Source organism: Microtus ochrogaster (genome assembly GCF_000317375.1).
Source record: "Microtus ochrogaster isolate Prairie Vole_2 chromosome 6 unlocalized genomic scaffold, MicOch1.0 chr6_random_2, whole genome shotgun sequence".
Lineage (NCBI taxonomy): Eukaryota > Metazoa > Chordata > Mammalia > Rodentia > Cricetidae > Microtus > Microtus ochrogaster.
Genome location: NW_004949095.1, coordinates 5,337,944 through 5,359,064, shown reverse-complemented (window position 1 = coordinate 5,359,064; position 21,121 = coordinate 5,337,944). Strand labels below are relative to the sequence as shown.

Below are 21,121 nucleotides of genomic sequence, written 5' to 3'. Positions count from 1 at the left end.
GAGATCCACCTGCCTCTGCCTCCCGAGTGCTGGGATTAAAGGCGTGCGCCACCATCGCCCGGCCCATCTTGACTTTATAAAAAAACCCTTCTCATTCTCTTTTCTATGTCTCCATAGAAAGTTCATTCTAGGGCATGGTGGACTTAGGTCAGCCCTTGATGGGCTTCTATTTCGCTGCAGAACACATTACTTAGGAGTCTATGGTGGGCTCATTCCATCAGCCTTCTGAAATTTGCTGCTACACTTTATGTGTATGTTCATATATATATGAGACTTATTAGAATGGCTTATTGTCTGTGTTCCAACAATGGGCATCTACCAGTGGGAGATCCAAGAGTTCAGTAGTAGTCCAGTCATGTCTCAACTGGTCTTCAGTATTCCCTGGAATCCTGAAGAAGGAGGCTCTAATACTGGCCAAGGAATGGACTTGCTAGCAAGAGCAAGAGCAAACAGGCAAAGAGAGAAACTTGCTTCTTCCATGTCCTTTATATAGGCTACCTGAGAAGGTGTGGCCCAGATTAGAGCAGGCTCTGAAGGCTTGAGAATAGGAGAGCAGGTTGTGGCCTTTTCGTGTTCCATGTGGTGGTGTGGGTGAGGGAAGGATACCTCCCCTCCTCCCCTCACCACCTGTAGCAGCCCCTCACCAGCTGCTGCGCTCAGGAGAACAGGCCCTGCACCTTGCCTAGATAGCATGGTAGAGATAACCCTGTAGATAGGGTGTGGGTGAGCCAGCCCTGAGGGGTGAGAGGGGTGTAGCTGGTACCTCCTCCCCTTCACCCCTACCACCTCCAGTTGACCAAGGAGCTGACCCTCCCCTTTATTAGCTACAACACTTGTCTGGGCAGCACAGTAGAGTTGACCCTGTTTATGGGGGGGGGTGTGGGGTGCTGTGGGTGAACTGCCCCCGAACATGAGCATGAGATATCTGGTCCTGCCGCTCATCTGCCATATGGCGGCATGGACAGAGGAGAGATGCCCTGCTCTCTGCCCCTCTGTGCCTGAGGCAGGTGGGAGAACTGCTCCTGCCCGTCACCAGCTACAGCCCTTGGGAGAACAGGCCCTGTATCTACCTGGGCAGCACAGCCCCTATTGCCAGGGTACCAGTGAACTATCTGGAGAACGTACATGAGTGCAGGAGATCTGGCCCTGCCCTCATCTGCCATGTGGTGGTATGGGAAGGGGAGAGATGCCTCACCAGACCCTGCCTCCTGTGGTGGGTAGGAGAGATGGCTGAGCAGTCATAAGAGTGGGAGAGCTGCCCTGCCCCCTCACCAACTGCAGCACTCAAGAGGCCCAGTGAGGATCCATCAATACTGCAGCAAAAACCACAGGCCTTGAACCAGACCAATGACTCTTTGCAATGAACATTTGCAAGTAAAGATGTATAAATAAAAGGGTTTATTGTGTGACTCAGTGTATCACACTACAGCTTCTGTGATGAGATTTCCCTTTTTTTCTTTTCTTTTTTCTTCTTTTCTCTTAAATTTTATTCTATTTTGGGAGTGTGTTTCAAGGGCAGAGGGCAGATATAAAGGGACAGGGAAATGAATGGGATCGAGATGCATGATATAAAAGACACAAAAAATAAATAAAAAATGTTAAAAAAAAAACCCTGGGTCTTCCTAATTCAAATGATTTAATCAACAAAATCCCATCACAGATGTATTGGGTATTAGCTGATTCCAGATGGGGTCAAGTTGACAACCAAGAATAGCCGTCACAGTTTTCAAGGGCTGGATGCAGCTCTTTGTTTTGATCATAACCATTTTCTCCTGTCCCCACCCCCATCCCCACTTTGCCTATGTTTGGAGCAGGCCTTCAAACATTGTCTATGCGATGGAGACAAATGGAATCCTAAGGTTGAGACAGGTCTCTGGGTGACTTGCTCTGCTGTGTGACACATGTCATCTGGCTAACAAGTCCATGGTTTTTCCATGCTCTAGGAACCTTCAGTTTCTACAGAAAATGAACAAACCATTCGATACATTGGGAGAGATGAAAATATTCATTGCAAACCTCTGTTTGAAGAAGATATATTTTCATCCTGGGTATGTAAGTAAAACTCAACTAGGAAATCTTAAAAGCTACTCCTTAATGTTCTTTGAAAACATTATGGGTCTAACTTTTAGTGCCTTTATTTCCTCTCAGGTGGCTCCGGCTTAGTATATTTTGCAGAGTTTTTTTTTTCTTCTTCTAGCACAAGCTTTAGAAGACTCTTATTTTTCCATATTGACTTTACAAAAACAAAACAAAACAACAACAAAAAAAAAAAACAACCCCACTCATTCCCTTCTCTGTGTCTCCATAGAAAACTCATTCTAGGACCGTGGTAGAATGAGGTCAGCTCTTGATGGGCTTCTATGGCACTGCAGAACACATTGCTTTTGGAGTCTGTGGGGGGCTCATCCCATCAGTCTCCTGAAATTTGCTGCTACACTTTATGTGCATGTCCATGTGTGTATTTTTCTGGGTTGGGAGAGAGGAATCAACGTATGTTATCAAATTTCTCAACCCTCAAATCAGGAGTCTTTCAGTTGTTAGGAGGTGTGAGTCATACGCCTAGGTGGCTGTACCCGGGACTGAGGAGCTATGTCAGCCTGGTGGAGGATGGTACTTAGAGCATGTAGGTGGAGGTCAGGCCTAGAGTAGAGAGGATTCACAGTGAGTTTATCCAAGGACCTTTTAGGCAATAAACCCCACCAATGGTGGAAAGAACTCAGAGAAGTCGTTGTAGGGCACAGCCGGGGCAAGGAGTACATGGGGGATTATAAGCACATTTTCCTGAGTGGAGTCCTGTAAGAAGTTTCTGAAATAATTCTTGGCATCTGTCATCACCACTGAGGCAGATTTAAGAAGTGGCAGCACAAACAGAACACAGAGATATAAGGCAAGTTCTTTAAAAAGAAAATGCAGAACCGCCAGTCCTAGGCAAAGCTGTTCTTCCTTGAACTTGTTTCCCTGAAGTAAAAACACTGCTGTTCCATCAGAGGAGATGTCGGGATCCAGCTTTGGAGTCGGGCAGGAAGCAGAGGGGAGCTAGAAGTCTGTAGCTTGTGGGCAAAGCAGAAAACCAGTTAGAATGGACCTCACAGCTCTGGGATGCTACCTGTCTTAGTCAGCTTTTATCCCTGTGACACAATGCCTGAGAAGGCCAACTGAAAGGAAGAAAGATTTGATTGGCTCCTGGCTTCAGCCCATTGTCACTCAGCTTCAATGTGCCAGTGCTGTGGTGGTGCGACACACACACACACACAGAGAGAGAGAGAGAGAGAGAGAGAGAGAGAGAGAGAGAGAGAGCGCAGATGGGAGAGAGGAAAGAAAAGGAGGATGAGGAAGAGAAAAGATGCTTAAGTATACCCTGTAAGGCATGCCACCAGTGAGACTGGCCCCTAAAATCTCCATCTGTCCTATACTTCATCACCTGGGAACGAGGCCTTTAGTGTATGCCCTTTGAGGGGACGTTTCAGACCCACTAAGCAGCACTACCTGCTTCTCCTCCCTGGGAAAGGTTACTCTTGCTTCCAGGGGTGGTTCAGTTCCATCAATTCTGAGAGCCTTTAGCAACATCCGGGACCCTCACCATATCACAATCATTCCAGCATCTCATTACAGAGCAGTCAGCTCAGACTCTAAGGTTGCAGTTATGGGGAAGAGACGGACGCTTTAAATTCGGCAGGCACTACCAGACAGCTACACTGTCTTAATGCATGTGCTCAGCTGTAGGAATAGGGCTGCCTGGAGCACAGCGACTCTAGCCAGCAAGCAGCACACAGAAGCAGGCTGCCGAACGGTCATCTTAAATTCTTGGGTCCCTACTGCCCATAGAGCTACAAGCATATCATGAGTTTTGCTGTATCGTATGAGTACCCTTAGAAAGGCAAATTGGAGACAGACTTGGGCTCAGCAATATTCTCAACCCAAGATTAGAATTCTCCCCTTGTCCATTATTTGGGCTCAAGGACTGGTATAAATTTTCATATTGTAATACTATATACCCTAGGAATAAATATTAAGAGCAGTGAGTTGCAGGGTGGTGGTGGTACACACCTTTAATCCTAGCACTTGGGAGGTAGAGGTAGGCAGATCTCTGTGAGTTCAAGGCCAGCCTGGTCTACACTGGGGTTCCAGGACAGCTAGGGCTTCACTGAGAAATCCTGTCTCCAAAAACAGGACAAACAAACAAAAACAAACAAACAAACAAAAAAACCAAAACAAAAGAGAGAGACTAATTTGTAGATTTATAACAATGATAGGAAAGGGCCCTTAAAGTACCTGGCTCCAGAAAGGTATGTCCTAAACAGACAGGGCACAAAGTCTGGCAGGGAGTCGGGTGCAGGAAGCTGCATCCACAGGAGGCAGGTCTGGACCCGTACCTTTTCAGAGGCCCTTCAGGCCTAAAGTTCAGTCCAAATCCCCTTTGGAAAGCTGGGAAGAGTGAGCCCAAATGCCGAAGGTAGAAGGTCTCAGACAGAGACCAGCCTAAAGGTACAGTGTACGGGCACAGGCAAGAAGAGTCCAATGCGCCTTTACGAGCCATGCGTCCATGTTTATTTCTGTCATACACTTGGGTGGAAGAGCAAAAGGAACCACGGATACGATGTGCTCCAGGCAGTGGCCTGCTTTGCTGCTTCTAAATCAGTATTCAAACCCTAAGCCTACATTTTCTCTGCCCAGCACGATTTATACTTTTAAACAATTATGTCATCCCTAAGGAATGACAATGATATATGTGAAGTGAAATTATTAGCAGAAAATTATTAATAACTGTGAGTTACTTTCTTTAATTTGATTCATTAGAGAAACATGTTTACTTAAAGCATTTCCACATTTCCTTTTATTACTGTTTCTCCTACCTTTTTCTACACTAATGTCTATCACATCTGCATGCAGTATGAATAATTTAGAATTTGCTGTGCTATTTGGTTGCAGACAATGTCTGGTCTTTTGGATGTTATGCTTATGAATAATCATCTACTAGATAAATATGAGCAATAGAAAAGAATATTCTAGATAGTTCTTGAAAACAGACTATTAACTATTGGGACTCTCAGTTCAGTCACTCAGATATTTTCTTTGTCAGCGAGAACCAGCTAGCAAAGATGTATTGGAGCCTAAGTACCTTGAAGTAATGACTGTAATTGAGCACATGCAGGAGAAGCTTATGTAAGTATGAGGTACCATGACGGTAAGAGGATGAAGACTGTAGGCCGGGAGCTTGGCTGACAATCCACAAGTCCTAGCTTTCCTTTGTCCTGCTGGTTTTGGTCTGATGAGCAACTGAAAATCTTTGTCTAGAGGCAGTGAACTCCACTGCTGTGGAAAGAAAGCCCCTTCTTAAGCCACCATGGGGATGGGAGCTGGTGCGGAGATTTGCAATGTGTACATTTGTCAGGAAAGGAACGAGTAGTGATCCAAGTCGGTGGATTTTTAGGAGAAGACTTAAGGAAAAGAATGGAAGTGGGAGAAAGCATTGTGCTTGGGAAAGAAGGTTATACCACCCAGGGTTGGAAGGACAACAGTTAACATGGCTGATGATTGTGTGTATGTGTGCTTGTGTCTATATCTGTGTGAGTTCAGGGACTGAACTCAGGTAGTCAGGCTTGGCAGCAGTACTTTTACTCACGGAGCCCTCTCCCCAGTCCTAAATGTACTCTCGTAAGTATAAAGCACAATGTCAAACTGGTTTTCTTGATTGTAAATTCTGTTTTTAGAGGTGTTAGAAAAGAAGGGACATTATCGGGTTTTGCTGAGTTCTATCAATAATGTGAAACTAAAATGAACTACTGATGAAGATTCTCTGGCTATTAATGGGGAATTCAAATATAGCAAAGTCAGATCTCACTAAGAATTGAGAACTACATTCTATTTTTTTTTTTTGACAGGGTTTCTCTGGATAACAGCCCTGGCTGGTCCAGGAATTTGCTTTGTAGACCAGGGTGGTCTTGAGATCCACTGAGATCCATCTGCCTCTGTCTTCCAAGTGATAGGATTAAAGGCGTGTGTCACCACCATCCAGTGCTATGTTGTATTCTTAAGTGACAGTGTAACTTTAGCTGTCACCTGGGGTAACCCCTAGGCCCTTGATTCTCCATTCACCACTGATGTCCCCGTTTCTCTTGATTTCATCTTCTCCCACGACAGTTTTCACACGAGTTTCTGTGTAAAAGAAGGATATATTTTCACCCTTCTCTGTTCTGTTGTGTTTCCCTGAACTTCGTCCTCATCAGACAGATTGACAGCAGAGCCAGACAGGCAGAGGAGAAGTTTGACGAGGTGAATGAGAAGCTCCATCACACTCTCATAAAAAACAGAGATCTGGAGAAGGAATTAGAAGAAATGACCAAGAAAGTTAGAAAGGACTCACGTGTAAGAATAGAAAGCCACAAGGAGGGAGAAGAGGAGGAGGAGGAAGAGGAAGAGGAATCTGAACAAAAAGAGGGGAGCCAAGAAGGAGAGGAACGCAGAGAAGGAAAAAAATCCCCAAAGCATGCAAAGAAAGGTGAGACGGCCTTCTGCATTTTCTGAAGAAGACTGGACTGCACCACAGCATTCTAGAAGAGCACGAGCTCTATATTTATTCATTTATCATGGGAAAGTTCCACACACACAAACACAATACACGTGTGTGCATCCCACCATGTGGGCATGTGCACACAACATACACACAAAATACTAAAGTTTTAAAAAATAAATGGAGAGTGACAGAGGGTGACACCTGGTATCAGCCTTTGGCCTCCACACATGCACAGGTAAGTGCTCCCTATGCATGTACCCACAAACATGTGTACACCACTCACACATGCATGCTTGCACCCTACACATATACATATACTGCACAAACATGTATATACCACTCACATACAAAGAAGAAGCAATAGAGTTTTACAAATATACTTATGAGAAAACATCTGTAAAATCTGACCATTCCTTTAAAGCTTGCATTTGCTTCTAATAATTTCATTCTGAAGAAATGATTTGGACATTGTGGTGTGTACCTGTGTCCCAGATACTCAGGAGGCTGAGGCTAGAACATTGCTTTGATCTCATGAATTTGACACCAGTCTGGGCAAAAACAAGACACCATCTTAAAAATAAGTAACTATGACAGGCAAGATGGCTCAGTGTCTAAAACCACTTAGGCACAATACTAATGACTCAATTTCAGTCCCTAGAACTCATGATAAGCTAGAGAGAGAGAGAGAGAGAGAGGAGAGAGACTGTACAAAACTGTCTTCTCACTCCCACAAGTACACCATAGCACGTACCCTCCCCCCCTCAGTACAGCCTGCAAACAAAGGTGGAGATGACACCCAACCTCTCCAGCTGAATCCTTAAGACAGCCTCTGTCACCTTCCCTTTAATGTCCATTCTAGGGAGAGCAGGCTTGATGACCAGAGGTCTCCTTGTCCCCATCCCCAAGGTACATCTCATATGGTGTGTGTGGGAGGCTGGAGAGCAAGGGCAGGAGATGGCAGAGGGATGTGGGAGTGAACAGAGGAGAATACGGAACTCACTCTGTTTGAACGTTCCCTTCTTCGTTACTTGCCTATAGAATCCTTTATCCCAGGACCTAGAAATCAAGGAGTTAGCTGGCAACACATAAATATTGGGAAACTTTCTGAATCTCAATAACCAATTTAGGGTGACTAGTTGGATTGGACTTACTCAGGTCAAATTGAATTAAAAACTAGCTTTTAGAGTTAAGAGCCTTTAGTGCATATAAGACACCAGTCACTAACAATATTCTGGTTTTGTCTTTTTAGAAGCACAGTCCAAGGATGATCCTTCTAGGCCTGGAAGCCGAACTAAACCTAAGCCCAAACCCAAATAGCTTCCTTAAGAGCCTAGGGGTCACAGTGGCCATGCCCCTGAGCATGCGGAGATACTGCTGAGCTGTGGAGTTGGCAACACAGCTCACACGAACAGACTCCCTAGCAACAGCCATTAGAAAAGCCATGCTATTCAAGCCAAGATGTTTCTTTAGAAGCATGGCAGAGGCCATAAGGATTCATATGTGAGTTTACTTGCCAGATTAAAAACATTCTATGCAAAAGTGTGCAGGCCTCTTCAGTTGCTTTCCCGAGAGTTCTGTGAAAAGTGTTCGTCTCTATGAAGAAAATGCTGCAGCAACTCAGCTTGGGTGGAAGGAAGCAGGAAGTGTTTGACTCAGCAGAGAGGGTCCTGCTCAGCCACTTAGATTGCAGCCACAGATTTGAGTTTCCTGATTTCAGGCACCCTATGATCTCTCTGGTCCTAACAATCCTCTAGCTAGGTGGGGGGAGAGGCTCTTAATCCTGTTTCTCAGAAAATGAGACTGAGCCTCAGGAAGGTTATCAGCCTTCCTGATTCCACAGATCTGGATGGTGTCAGAATCCGTGCCTGACTGCCCAGCCATGGCTTCCATGGCTTTCTGTGTTGCTGGAGGCTCCCCAGAGTCTCTGTGTTCTTTCTTTGACAACCTCATCCATTTGTACTTTCTATGTCCCCGAGTCTATACAGGCACGGAAGATGGTCTTTCCTGTAAACTCACGCTGTGAATGACAAATGGATACTGAGGCTGTCGCTCTGTGGGGCTCCTTACTACATGGCCTCTGGCCTGCTTGGGTTTGCGTATCTCTCGGGCTTGGTCATCGCTGGGAAGATGTCTGTATTGTTTTGTTCCATATGACTACTGTCCCTTTGGCTTTCTCTCCTAGACTTTCAGACTTTTGTCTGATTGTTCATCCTCAGAAACCCACTGACTCCAGAGTCCCCAATCTGGCCACCAGAAGAGTATGAGGGATGGGATCAACATTGCTTAGGAGTTACCCATGCCTACTGGAAAGGGTCAATTATACTTTGTGCTTATAAGAAAGAATACATGAAATTCTTCAGACAGTTGGGTGTGTTCATGGCCCAACTGATGGCCAAAGCCAAAGCTGTTGCTTATAGCTTCCACCTGCTAGCCCAGAGCCCTGCTTTCCTTCTTCTGAAAGACATCCCTTGATGACACCAGCAAATCTGGGGCTTTTCAGTTCTGCATAATTCTAGATTAATTTTTATTAATTTTCTATTCCATAGGAATGAATGGGCATTCCCATACAAATTAGTAGATCCTATCTTTGAACACAAGAACCTTGTCATAACCAGGAAGTGGTGGTGCACACCTTTAATCCCAGCACTTGGGAGGCAGAAGCAGGTGGATTTCAGTGAGTTTGAGGCCATCCTGGTCTACAGAATGAGTTCCAGAATAGGCGATCAGACCCAAAAGCTACAGAGAAACCCTGTCTCGAATAAACCAAAAACAAAACAAAAACAAAACAAAATAAATAACCCCAAAACAGCAACAACAAGGCTGGCCCTTAGAATGTCAAATCATATCAACCCCATCAGGTATATCTACTGCCACCCTGATTATAATGGGATCTTTTGTATCTGGAACTTTATGAGTTGGTTATAAGTCACAGAAATCTACTTTTGCAGGATAATTTATTGCTAGGATTTGGGGGAGCTCAAGTAATTGAAATCTTTAGAAACTAGGATGAGACTGGTGACCACAGCACCATTGGGAGATCTCTGGTGTAATCATTGTTTTACCCTCTCACCCCAGAACACTGTGTAACAAATTCCAGTCATTTCTTTCATCTTTGCCTTATTATGTCAGTGTCTCGGGTTCCCAAAAGAGAGGGTGTCTATCTCATGGTCAAAGACTGTACCACAGATATACCACAGATGCTGTTCGAGATTCTTTTCTGTTGTGATAAAACAATGACTAAAAGGGGGGGAGGGTGGGATGGAGCAGGGCTTATTTCGGCTTTCACTCCCATTTCAGAGTCTATCATCAAGGGAAATTATGGCAGGAAGCCAGTCAAGAATTTGAAGGAGAAACCATGGAGGAATGCTGCTTGCTGGCTCTCATTGACTTTTACGCTTAGCTAGCTTTCTTCTCTAGCGAAGGGCCACCTGCCCACAGTGGACTGGGCAATGAAGTCATATACACAGACATATACGCAGGCCAGACTGATCTGGGTAATCTCTTGGTGTAGACTTTCTTCTTGGGAAACTCTAGATGTATCAAGTTGACAGCTAAATGTTTTGTGGGAAGTTTTGCAGCCTTTCAGACCTTGCTGTACTTTCTTGGGTCTCTCACGCATTGTAGAGGGAAGAACTCTTTGTTGTTCATCCCTGGCGTCTGGCTGTTGAGGCCCCTTGTGTAAAGGCAGACAGTCAGATGCCAGACACAGCCAAGCTGACCTCATCTCTAGTAGAGAAGAAACTGATTGGCTGCCTTGTGGCTATGACAAATGATTGAGAAAAATGTCTTAACAGAAAGAAAGGTTTTGTTTGTTTTTTGGATAATGGTTTCATTCCAGGGCTGGCTGGTCTCCTTGGGCTTGAGGTGAGGTAGAATACCATGGTGGTGGAAGCATATGGTAGAAACTACTCATATCAAGGTGAATAGGTGCTGGGAGTAACTGGAAGGGGCCAGGGATAAAATATACCTCTCAAAGGCATGACCTCACCTACCCACTTCCTCCAGCTAGGCTTAGCCTTCCATAGCTCACCACTTCCTAGGGGGAAAATGGAAGTTGGTTTATGTTGCCTGTCATGAAAGTCAACAGAGAAACAAGATTTAAACTGTAAAACTGTACTTTATTCAGTGAGCAAGCAATCTGAGATGACAGCAGATTGAAATCTCAGACCCATCTTCAATCTTATCTCTAACAGATTATACAGGGAGAAGAGGAGATGGTGGGGTGGGGGACAGAGGCTGTCAGCCAATCATACTAGACTCAGTTTCACCCCTCTGGTCAGGAGGTCAGTGACATTTTTGAGACTCATGGTAGATGTCTGTGCTTCTCTTGCTGTCATTCCTTGTATTTCCCCCTCATTCTGTAGATGTTTGGGTTCCCACGCTTCTTGAAACTCTAAGTTAGTGTGTTGGTGTCGAGAGTGTTTTCCAGGAGCACCTGGGCTATGGAAGGGTGGTTAACTGAACAGACCGTTAGCAGGGTACATATGCTACCCGTGCTATGCATGTCCAGATTCCTTTCTACAGTACAGGGTAGGCAGTACATTGAGCTCCATAGAGACAGTGCCGGGGCAAGCGAGAGCCGGATGGGCACTGGGCGACTCTGTGCCTCGCGGACGAAAATCAACTAAACATGGGCAAAGGAGATTCTAAGAAGCCGAGAGGCAAAATGTCCTCATATGCATTCTTTGTGCAAACCTGCCGGGAGGAACACAAGAAGAAGCACCCGGATGCTTCTGTCAACTTCTCAGAGTTCTCCAAGAAGTGCTCAGAAAAGTGGAAGACCATGTCTGCTAAAGAAAAGGGGAAATTTGAAGACATGGCCAAGGCTGACAAGGCTCGTTATGAAAGAGAAATGAAAACCTACATCCCCCCCAAAGGGGAGACCAAAAAGAAGTTCAAGGACCCCAATGCACCCAAGAGGCCTCCTTCGGCCTTCTTCTTGTTCTGTTCTGAGTATCGCCCCAAAATCAAAGGAGAACACCGTGGCTTATCCATTGGGGATGTTGCAAAGAAACTGGGAGAGATGTGGAACAACACTGCTGCAGATGACAAGCAGCCCTAGGAAAAGAAGGCTGCCAAGCTGAAGGAGAAGTACGAAAAGGATATTGCTGCTTACAGAGCTAAAGGAAAACCCGATGCAGCGAAAAAGGGGGTGGTCAAGGCGGAAAAGAGCAAGAAAAAGAAGGAAGAGGAAGATGATGAAGAAGACGAAGAGGAGGAGGAAGAAGAGGGAGACGAAGATGAAGAAGATGATGATGGTGAATAAGTTGGTTTTAGCGGTTTTTTTTCTTGTCTATAAAGCATTTAACCCCCCTGTACACAACTCACTCCTTTTAATGAAAAAAATTGAAATGTAAGGCTGTGTAAGATTTGTTTTTAAACTGTACAGTGTCTTTTTTTGTATAGTTAACACACTACCGAATGTGTCTTTAGATAGCCCTGTCCTAGTGGTATTTTCAATAGCCACTAACCTTGCCTGGTACAGTCTGGGGGCTGTAAATTGGCATGGAAATTTAAAGCAGGTTCTTGTTGGTGCACAGCACAAATTAGTTATATATGGGGACGGAAGTTTTTTGTTTTGTTTTGTTTTTGGTTTTTTTCATCTTCAGTTGTCTCTGATGCAGCTTATACGAAGATAATTGTTGTTCTGTTAACTGAATACCACTCTGTAATTGCAAAAAAATTGCAGCTGTTTTGTTGACATTCTGAATGCTTCTAAGTAAATACAATTTTTTTATTAAAAAAATACAGTACAGGGTACAGTGTGTCTTTATAATGCAAAGTATGAAAGTGCCCATAGCTGTCCTTTCTGTGCCCTACCATTCCCTACTGTCAGTAGTGACTCTGATATCCACAAGATCTGTATCACACAAAGGATAGCATCCTGACACATGCTCCTGGCTGATTATCAGCATAACTTCTTTCCAGTAAGGGAATTCTCCAACACATAGTTGTATACGTTGAAGTACACTGTACATGACAGTTGATATAAAAATGTCTGAAGTATGCCTGTGTCTGAAACAAGTGTCACAAACAGAATACAAGTAGGAGCTAAAGTTGGAAGGCATTAGGGTTAGGTAACCATACATAAGAACCATTTCTCTATAACCTCTATAACCTGCGGTCACCTAAGACCATCAGAAAACAGTTATTGACATTATAATTCACAACAGCAAAATGGTTATGAAGTAATAACAAAAATAATTTTATGGCTGGGGGTCACCACTACATGAGGAACTGTATTAAAGGGCTGTAGCATTAGGAAGATTGAGAACCACTGCTCTAGGCCTTAGTTACTTTTTGAAACGTTGGCACAAGTGACTATTTTTGTTGTTGGCTTTGAGACAGGGTATTACTATGTAGATATGATGAATAGCTTTGTTTTCCAACTTGAAATAACCTAGAATAATCCAAGCAAAATTAATGAGGAATTATCTTCATTAGATTGTTTTGTGACCATGACTGTAAGGGACTGTTTTAAGGGAATCTGTCGGGAGCTGTGCAGCCTAGTCTCGGATCAGCATATGACTGCCTGTTCAATGGGTTTCTGTGGAGCAAGGTATGTGTGGAAACGGACTCATACTTGACAAGGACCAGCAGTCTATGAGACAGCATAGGAATTTGCAAAATTCATGCAGCTTGCAGGCTCTTTTCTCTCTCATTATGCTGGTGATTCTTTGGGTGGTTTTAGTTTTACTTTTTCTCAGTCACACATACAATAGCTGTAATTTTCCCTGAAAATTCTCTCCTTTCTCAGATATGTTCCCCTAAGATTCAAAAGAGGACTAATGCTTTTCAAATCTCTTATCTGGAATTTCTAACCACAACTCCCAATCCTGGAACTTTTCTGACTCAACAGAAATAGTTAATTACGTAAGAGAAAGCAACACTTGGAACATTAGCCATGCCTCACAGTTCTGGAAGGAGAGAAAGGCATGCATATACAGAACAGGGAAAAGACCTTGGAAATACACAGAGTGCCGCCTGTTGAGAGTACGTTCCCTGGACACCAAGCATAGAATCAATGGCAGGATGTGGTATGCTCCAATGGGAAGAATACAATGCAAAATGTGGGGTGATAGATCCATCTTTACCACACACAGGAAGAAGTACGGTGTAGTGAGAAAGGGAAAGAGGGCTTGCCAAAGTCTGCCTTTTACAGGGAGAGTCATCAGACCCTCTTGGAGAAAAAGGAGCTGCATAAGGATATATCTTGCAGACACGAAAAAGTTGTCTGGTTTGAATATTGTTGCCCTTAAAGCATTGCACCTATGTCTATTACCTTTTAACTTTGTAACCGCAAGTAGCTGCCAGCTGGAGTAAGTGCTGGGAGAGCAGGATGTGTCTGGCTCCATATTTAGCTAAGCCTGGAAAACACTGAACTCTGTCTAGAATAAGGTTATGCAGGATGGGAAGGTGTATTTGGTGAAGCATAAAGGGGAACAATGGGGGCTTTCATAATGCGCATGATTTTGTGATGTGTTTCTTAAAGTTAAAAGTAGAAGCCAATAATAAAGCTGTTCATGTAACCCAGGTTAAAAAAAAACTTTGTTTAAGTATAAACAAAGAAGGCCTGAGCTATTCTGGACCACTTGAGAGCAATCCACCTGGTGGTCAGAAGTTTTCCTTGTGCCGATGTCCCTTCCCCACTTCAGGTCCTGAACCCAAGCAGAGGCTGGACCCTGGCATTAATCAGTGTAGGAAGATCCAGCCCGCAGCAGGTGACACCATTCCCTAGGAGGGAAGCCCTGAACTGGATGAGTGGATAAACGGAGCTGAACTCAAGCAATTAAACATCCTGTACTCATTTCTTTCTGCACGTGAGTGGGATATGACCAGTTGCTTCAGGTTCCTGCCTGCATCTCCACTTATGACTAGGAGCTGCTTCAGGTTCCTGCCTTAATTTCCCTACTGACAGACTGTAACCTGGACTCGTGAGCTAAAAGAAACCATTTCTCCTTGAAGTTTCTGTTGTTGGAATATTTATCATAAATACAAATTAAACTAGAAGAGAGTTGGGACTGAGGAAATAGGGCTGTTGCCATGACAGACCTGACCCAAGGAGCTTTTATGCCTTTGGACTATTTTCTGGGAGAGTCTGGAATTGCAGGCTTGACAGGTTAAGTGACAGCAGCAGGCTGAGTGGGAGTTCTGAGGGGTGCCGGAATGGGGAAGAACTGCATTGAAAGCACAGCTCAGCACTCGGTGTGATGAGCACATTGACAGGGGCTCACAGAAAGGGTTGTGGGGTCTGCAGAGAGCCTGTGACAGGACAGGTAAGACGCAGGGGAAGATATCTGAACTAGGTCTTCAGAGATCAAACTTGAACCAAACAGACAGTCAAAAGTCTACGTCTCTTTCCTGTAATTACGACGACGAGCTAGATGCCTTCTGAGCCACTGCCATTTCACTGTGCTCTCATCCACGTGGCCATCTTGTGACACACACGAAATGCCTTCTATTTGCCCACCAAACAAGGGCAGGAAGGACTGAATGCCTCACTCGGGGATTTGGTTTTCTATGGCAGATTCACATTGTGTTTTGCCCATTCACCCCTATAACATAGGAGAGTCCTTCTTTTTGGGGTTTAGTGGTTCAACAGGTCTGGAAGAACTTGGGTAGTTGATGCTCCCTTGTGTTCTGTTGCTGGGGGAAGACAGGAGGTTTAGCATGTCAAACGGTAAAGGCAGAACCACAGTGGATGGCTTCTCTGTGGACAGTGACTGCAGAGTGTGCAGGTATCGAAGCTGAGCAGCAGCTGGGGTGCCTGACAGAATCTCGGCCGCCATCCTCAGGGATTCCGAAGCAGCCCTTTCCCCTTCTGCAGCAATCATCTACAGAACATATACGGAGAAAAGCAATGTGATCGTGCTTCTTTATTTCATGAGGGTTTTAAGTGCTTGCCATTGAGTGTGACCCAGAAAGCAAGTACCACACATCTCCGTGGCAGGCACTGTTAAACTGGGGCACTAGACTCAGTTTCTCTCTGACGGATTGTGACGAGAGGGAACAGATTAAACTAGCAATCAAAATTGAAGGTGGATTTTGTTACAGGTCATGACAAGGATACATGAAGTGTATTGTTAATGTGTGGGAGGCTTGAAAACTTAGGAGGATCTTGCTTGTTGTACGGAGGACAAGTTGGTCTGAGTTCTGGTGACAGACATGGAATTATAACATGGTCACAAAAGAATGGGTAAGCATTTCAGAAGTGAAAGCTCTTGGACCCTGTCTCACAGATGCCACTAAACGTTAGGCACTGGTAACTGGCTCAGAGACCCAGATGCCATTGTACCCCAAAAGGCCTCCTTCCTCTTCCCCCTCCCTCTCATGGAGTCTTTTGTTACTGATTCTTCTGTGTGATTAGAGTCTTTTTCTTCATGCACTCAGTTAGTTGAAAGGAATCTGCCTCTTTTCATCCCTCCATTATCCTGGGGGCGACAGGGCCTCGGCCTTCCAGGAACAATCCCAGCACAAGAGAGGAAGGACGGCAAGGGGAGATTTTAAGGAGAGAGGGTGGAAGAAAAGGAGGGGGACATGTTAGCAGGAAATTTGGGGGGAGGTTGAGATACTGCAAGATCAGTGCTGTATACACTCTGTCAACAGTACTGGGGTACAGCCAGATTCTGCTCAGTTCCCAGACCAATGTGGGAGAGCGCAGGGGAGACATTCTCCACCAACAGGCCTTCGCTGGGTCTGCTCTTCATCTGAAGATGCTCTTCAGAGGCAGGGGTGGGAGGATGGAGTGCTCAGGAATGGCTCACCCGCACTTTGGCCTGTCTTTGAGCCTCAGCTTCCACAGCCAGAGAGTGCTGAAGACCAGCTGGCAGCCTCACATCCTTACTGAAAAAGAAGACAGCATAGGTGTGCGCCCTGACCGTGCACCAGGGCATTCTCACAGACTTTCCTACTGTTGTTCCACAAATAGCAACTTGTTTTTAAGTTTAAAGACATAGTTTATGTGTATTAGTATTTTGCCTACATGTATGTCTGTGCACCACATGCATGCCTATCACTCGTGGAGGCCAGGGAGGGCAGCTGGGGGTATAGACAGTTGTGATCTGACTGGTGGGGCTGAGAATCGAACCCAGGTCCTCTGGAAGAGCAGACAGTTCTCAAAACCACCAAGCCATCTCTCCAGCCCTGAATAGTAAATTCTAGATGAGAAGATAGAGCTGTCCCTAGAGTTGTGACATGGAAGATAAGCAGGGAAGAACACATTCGAGGTCTGTGCCAAGTACAGGTACGGCCACTGCGGAGGCTGCATGGGGCCATGACACTCGAGCTACACAGGACATAGTTTCTACTCACAATTTGTTGTCATCTTTCTCACTTAAGATTTCATGTAAATTCAAATAATGAAAAACAACCTGGAAGAGTCGTACAATTAAAAACAAAAGCCAGAAAAATTCATCTAAGTTTATCAAAGAAAATTGATTTTGAGGAGAAGGAATGAACTAATAAGAACAATTCTGATATAGTGCGTAAAAAACACAGAACTAAAATTTCATTATAGCACTTTCCATCACAGTCCCAAAGTGGCTGGGGGAGGAATGTAAAAACAAAATTCTGTATGATCATAAAGTGGAGCATAACAGAGAATGGAGTACTGATGGGTGAACCTTGAAAAGTTATGTCAAACGAAAGGAAGCAGATGCGAAAGTCTCTATGCTGTCACTCCATTTCTGTGAGATATCCAGAAACAGGCATGGCTACCGAAGCAGAACTGGGGGCTAAGGTGAGGGGGTTAGTGAGTTCTTGCTTGTGGGTTTGGGGGGGGGGTGATGGAAATGTGAAGTTCGGACTAAAACCACTAAGCTAATTCCAAAACATGATTAAATGTTGTTTTATGTAAAAAAAAAAAAAAAAACCCAGTGTGTAATTAGAAACTACAATACAGTTCTCTCAGAGGTCATAGCAATTTCATCTTGGCAATAAGATGTCAGGTCAGTTTTCTCTAGTATTAATGTGGCTGCAGAGTTTGAAATGGTTTTTCAAATACTGTTCTTTTGGGTTATTTTCCTACCTACATTTCAGTTCTTTCTACTTTGATGCCCCAAATACAGGTCACTGAATCCAAGGCAACCTGTGGAGGGAAGAGTTGAGATGCCAGTGAGACCTGCTCCCCAGGTGGAAATCATAGCCTGTCCCCGCTGTGCTCAGAACAGGTGCTTTCACAGGGCTCTGCTTCCCAATGTCACCGCGTCTGAGACAGAGTTATTTAACTTGCACAGTGCTATTGAATAATCACTGGATCTAAAGACGATGTAGGAACCTGAATAACGGCTCTCAAAGATGTTCATGTCACTAGGGCCCATGACTGCCACCCAAGAGAACTGTAGGATGTGACTAGATCAAAGGTCCTTGAAGGATATAATCAAATGTCTTCATCTGAGAGAGGTGTTGTGATGAAGGGATGGGGTGGGGCTGGTGCTCTGTGATGTCGGGAGGCAGGGGCAGAGGAGGAACGCAGGTGGATCTAGATACCGAGAGAGGCAAAGTATTGGATTGTGTCTCAACCTCCAGAAGGAAATTGCCTGGTGATGCCTGGACTTAAGCCCAGTTAAGCTGATTCTGTACTCTGGTCTTCAGGACCACGAAAGAGTTCAGGAAGCTGTGCTGTTTCGAGCCACTGGGTTTGGGAACATTTGTCATATGCACAGATAGGGAACTAGTACATCTTTTTTTCCAGTTTGTTTTAAATTCACTCCTTAAATAACCAGCGTGTCTTGGCTCAGAGCCTGCCAAACAGCTAACATTTCTAGGGTACTTTCTCTTTCGCAGTGCTGGTGGTATTAGGATCCCCCTGCGTCTTAGTCCTTTCTGCCCCTTGTGACTGAAGTTGTAAATGTAGCTAAGAAAAAATGAACTGGGTTCTGAAATGGGTGAGGGGCAGGGTTTGGAGCCCTTCGTATTGGGTCATGTTCGTTTCAAACTTAGCTTCCGACCGTTTCTTAGTGGGAATCTCAGTACACTGCAGTCCTAAGAGGACCAACTAATTAGAGGAAGCAGGTGTGCATAAGAAATGTGAAGAAATACATCGTAGATGAGCTGGCATCGCAAGGAACAAATAAGGTTTGTCCTGGGGGGAGAAGGCAGAACAAAGAGCTGAGAGGAAGCCAGAGGAGTGGAAGCTGCGGGTGGGCAAACGCTACGCAGGTGGGGGTGCTGGACTGTGGAGAGTGTGGGGGAGTGAGGCCACAACAGTTGGGCCAGTTCTCGATTCATCCCAATATTCTGCACTGTGGCAAGTCCGCGAAATTCAGAATATTCCTGCCTATGGCTGCTTCCAATACCCAGTACTATGCTGGAATTTCACTTGTGCTTAAGGTCTCTGGGGCATGACCTTGGGGAAGGGAGGGAAGCGAATCTGTACCTAGACTGATGATGTCATTGACTGCTCAGGACATCTATGGCCAAATGCCTTGCACGTGGCAAACTCAGCAAATGACCAATTCATCATTAAACTCATCTTGGTACCTTTACATCTTGGGCAATGCTCTTCCTCTCCAGGAGAATTTCGGTGAGGGTCCGATGTGCCAAGAGGCGCTTCATGGTGGTTTGCACCAGGAACTGGATGGCTTTGGGCACATGAGCGAGACTGCTCAGGAGGAGGGAGGCGTTTTCCATGCGGTAGTAGCAGACGGCGTCTAGCTCCATTATGAACATGTCTTTGGTTACCACCTAAGCAGAAGAAAGTTGGAATGCAGGCCAGATTCCTGGACTCCTTCCTGTGTGGGAGACAGGAACTAAGTGCATTTAAAATGCCCTTTCCAGGAGTAAGACTATCGTAGGGAAAAACAAAAGCGTAGTGGGAGAATTGACTCTTTATTCAAAATGACATTTTTTTAATGCATGAAGGTTTATCAAGTACACTAAAGAGTCAGGCCTAACGATGTTTGCCTCTGGGAGGAAGAAGAAGAGGGAGGAGGAAGAGGAGCGGGGAGAGCATGAACACAATCTAGGCTCAGAAGAAATACATGAAAGAACTCATAATTTAAAGAAATCTTGTTAGAGATCCCTTTATAAAAGAAGAAACCAAGGATAATTTTCTCATATGAAAACATTCAATTGATTTTATGTCAAGGCCTTCCTAGACTGATGCCCAATGGGTTTCCTGGAAGGGAGCCATGTTCTAGGACAGAAAGACTCCCACATACACTTATTGGGGTGATGTCAGAGGACAAGCTGGGGATTCCCATCAAAAGCCCCATCTGCTCTGTGGTTTTTATGTCAACCTGACACACGCTAAGGTCATCTGGGAAGAAGTAATCTTAATGGAGAAAATGCCTCCATAGGACTGGCCTGTGGGCAAGCCTGTGGTTCATTTTCTTGAGAGATGATTGATGTGGGAGGGCTCAGCCCATTGTGGGTGGTGCCACCTCGGGAAGGTGGTCCTGCGGTGTGTGGGAGGAGCAAGCCAGTGAGCAGAATTCCTCCATGGCTCCTGCTCTAGTTCCTGCTCCCAGGCTCCTGGGCTGACTACCTTTCCCTGTGGTGACTACACACTTTGATAATGATGCTTTCGATTCTGATGTAGTCCGCATCTCTGCTTACATTTCCGACCTTTGATCATAGTTACTCTGCCTAGGGATTGAGTTGGACGGTTGACCATGGACATGTCACAAGAAAAGCAAGCATACTGTGCATCTCACCTCATGAAAAGGTATCTCCAAGGTCTGGAGACGGAGGTCAACCTTGTGGTAGGTGTCCAGGCATGGCAAATAAAAGAACAGGCCTACAAGAAGGCATGAGGAAAGTAACAGGTGAACGGCAAGTGTGAAGACTGCTGGGGATGGTCTTTTTGGCACCAGGCTGCTTTGCTCCTCTTAGCCCCCATTACCCAGAGATCACTGGGCAGCTCACTAGAACTAAATATTGTCTTATAATTCATTATTCGACTGTGACACTTTTGAAAGTAAAAGCAGGATACATTATTAAAGCTAAGCTCAGCATATCAGATATAAACAGACTATTTCAGAAAACTAGACCACTTGGTCACTCAGACATCACAGGGACCCTTCTGGATCTCTGGCACACTGTCTCTCCTCTAGACTCAAGCTCTGTGAGTACAGTGTCGTACGCATGAACATTGACCTAATGTTCATGAATATTAACCTTAGTGGAGCCTTGTAGGTGCTGTGTACTATTGTTTTACTATGACTGTACTAGCGCTTCAGCATGGATCTGACAACTTCTGTGCTATTTCTGAAAATGTGAACCCCAGGATCTCAGAATAGCAATATCATGCCAGCAGCTTTGTGGTGGTGGGTTAGCGCTCATTACCCCAGACAATCTACAGATTCAATACACAGTAATTGCAGATTGGATAACTGAAAGTTTCCTAAGCCCCTTGGATGATTTGGGACTGTGGTGGTTTGGATTGGATAAGAATGGCCCCCATAGGCTAATATATTCAAATGCTTAGTCACCAGGGAGTGGCACTTTTTGAAATGATTAGAAGGATTAGGAGGTGTGGCCTTGTTGGAGTACATTGCTGGGGGTGGACCTTGAGGTTTCAAAAGTCCATGCCAGGCCTGGGCGCGCGCTCTCTCTCTCTCTCTCTCTCTCTCTCTCTCTCTCTCTCTCTCTCTCTCTCTCTCTCTC

At 45.0% G+C, this 21,121-nt stretch overlaps 2 protein-coding genes and 1 pseudogene across 3 annotated transcripts in view; 2 read left to right on the top strand and 1 right to left on the bottom strand.

Annotated features, from left to right (window-relative positions):
* Axdnd1 (axonemal dynein light chain domain containing 1) overlaps positions 1-8,069 on the top strand; it is an 85,054-nt gene extending 76,985 nt beyond the window's left edge. The window contains exons 22-25 of the mRNA XM_005363907.2: positions 1,944-2,048; positions 5,081-5,163; positions 6,228-6,499; positions 7,764-8,069. Coding sequence (XP_005363964.1) covers positions 1,944-2,048; positions 5,081-5,163; positions 6,228-6,499; positions 7,764-7,831 — 528 coding nt within the window. The 3' untranslated portion in view covers positions 7,832-8,069. The remainder of the gene's footprint in view (positions 1-1,943; positions 2,049-5,080; positions 5,164-6,227; positions 6,500-7,763) is intronic.
* A 2,765-nt stretch (positions 8,070-10,834) lies between these two features.
* LOC101980556 lies at positions 10,835-12,251 on the top strand (annotated as a pseudogene).
* A 2,507-nt stretch (positions 12,252-14,758) lies between these two features.
* Nphs2 (NPHS2, podocin) overlaps positions 14,759-21,121 on the bottom strand; it is a 20,818-nt gene continuing 14,455 nt past the window's right edge. The window contains exons 4-8 of one of the 2 annotated variants that reach the window (XM_005363906.3): positions 20,170-20,252; positions 18,995-19,198; positions 17,545-17,600; positions 16,279-16,357; positions 14,759-15,348 (exon numbers count right to left, since the gene is read on the bottom strand). In XM_005363906.3, coding sequence (XP_005363963.1) covers positions 15,070-15,348; positions 16,279-16,357; positions 17,545-17,600; positions 18,995-19,198; positions 20,170-20,252 — 701 coding nt within the window. In that variant the 3' untranslated portion in view covers positions 14,759-15,069. The remainder of the gene's footprint in view (positions 15,349-16,278; positions 16,358-17,544; positions 17,601-18,994; positions 19,199-20,169; positions 20,253-21,121) is intronic. The other variant, XM_013352501.2, reaches the window with a different exon arrangement.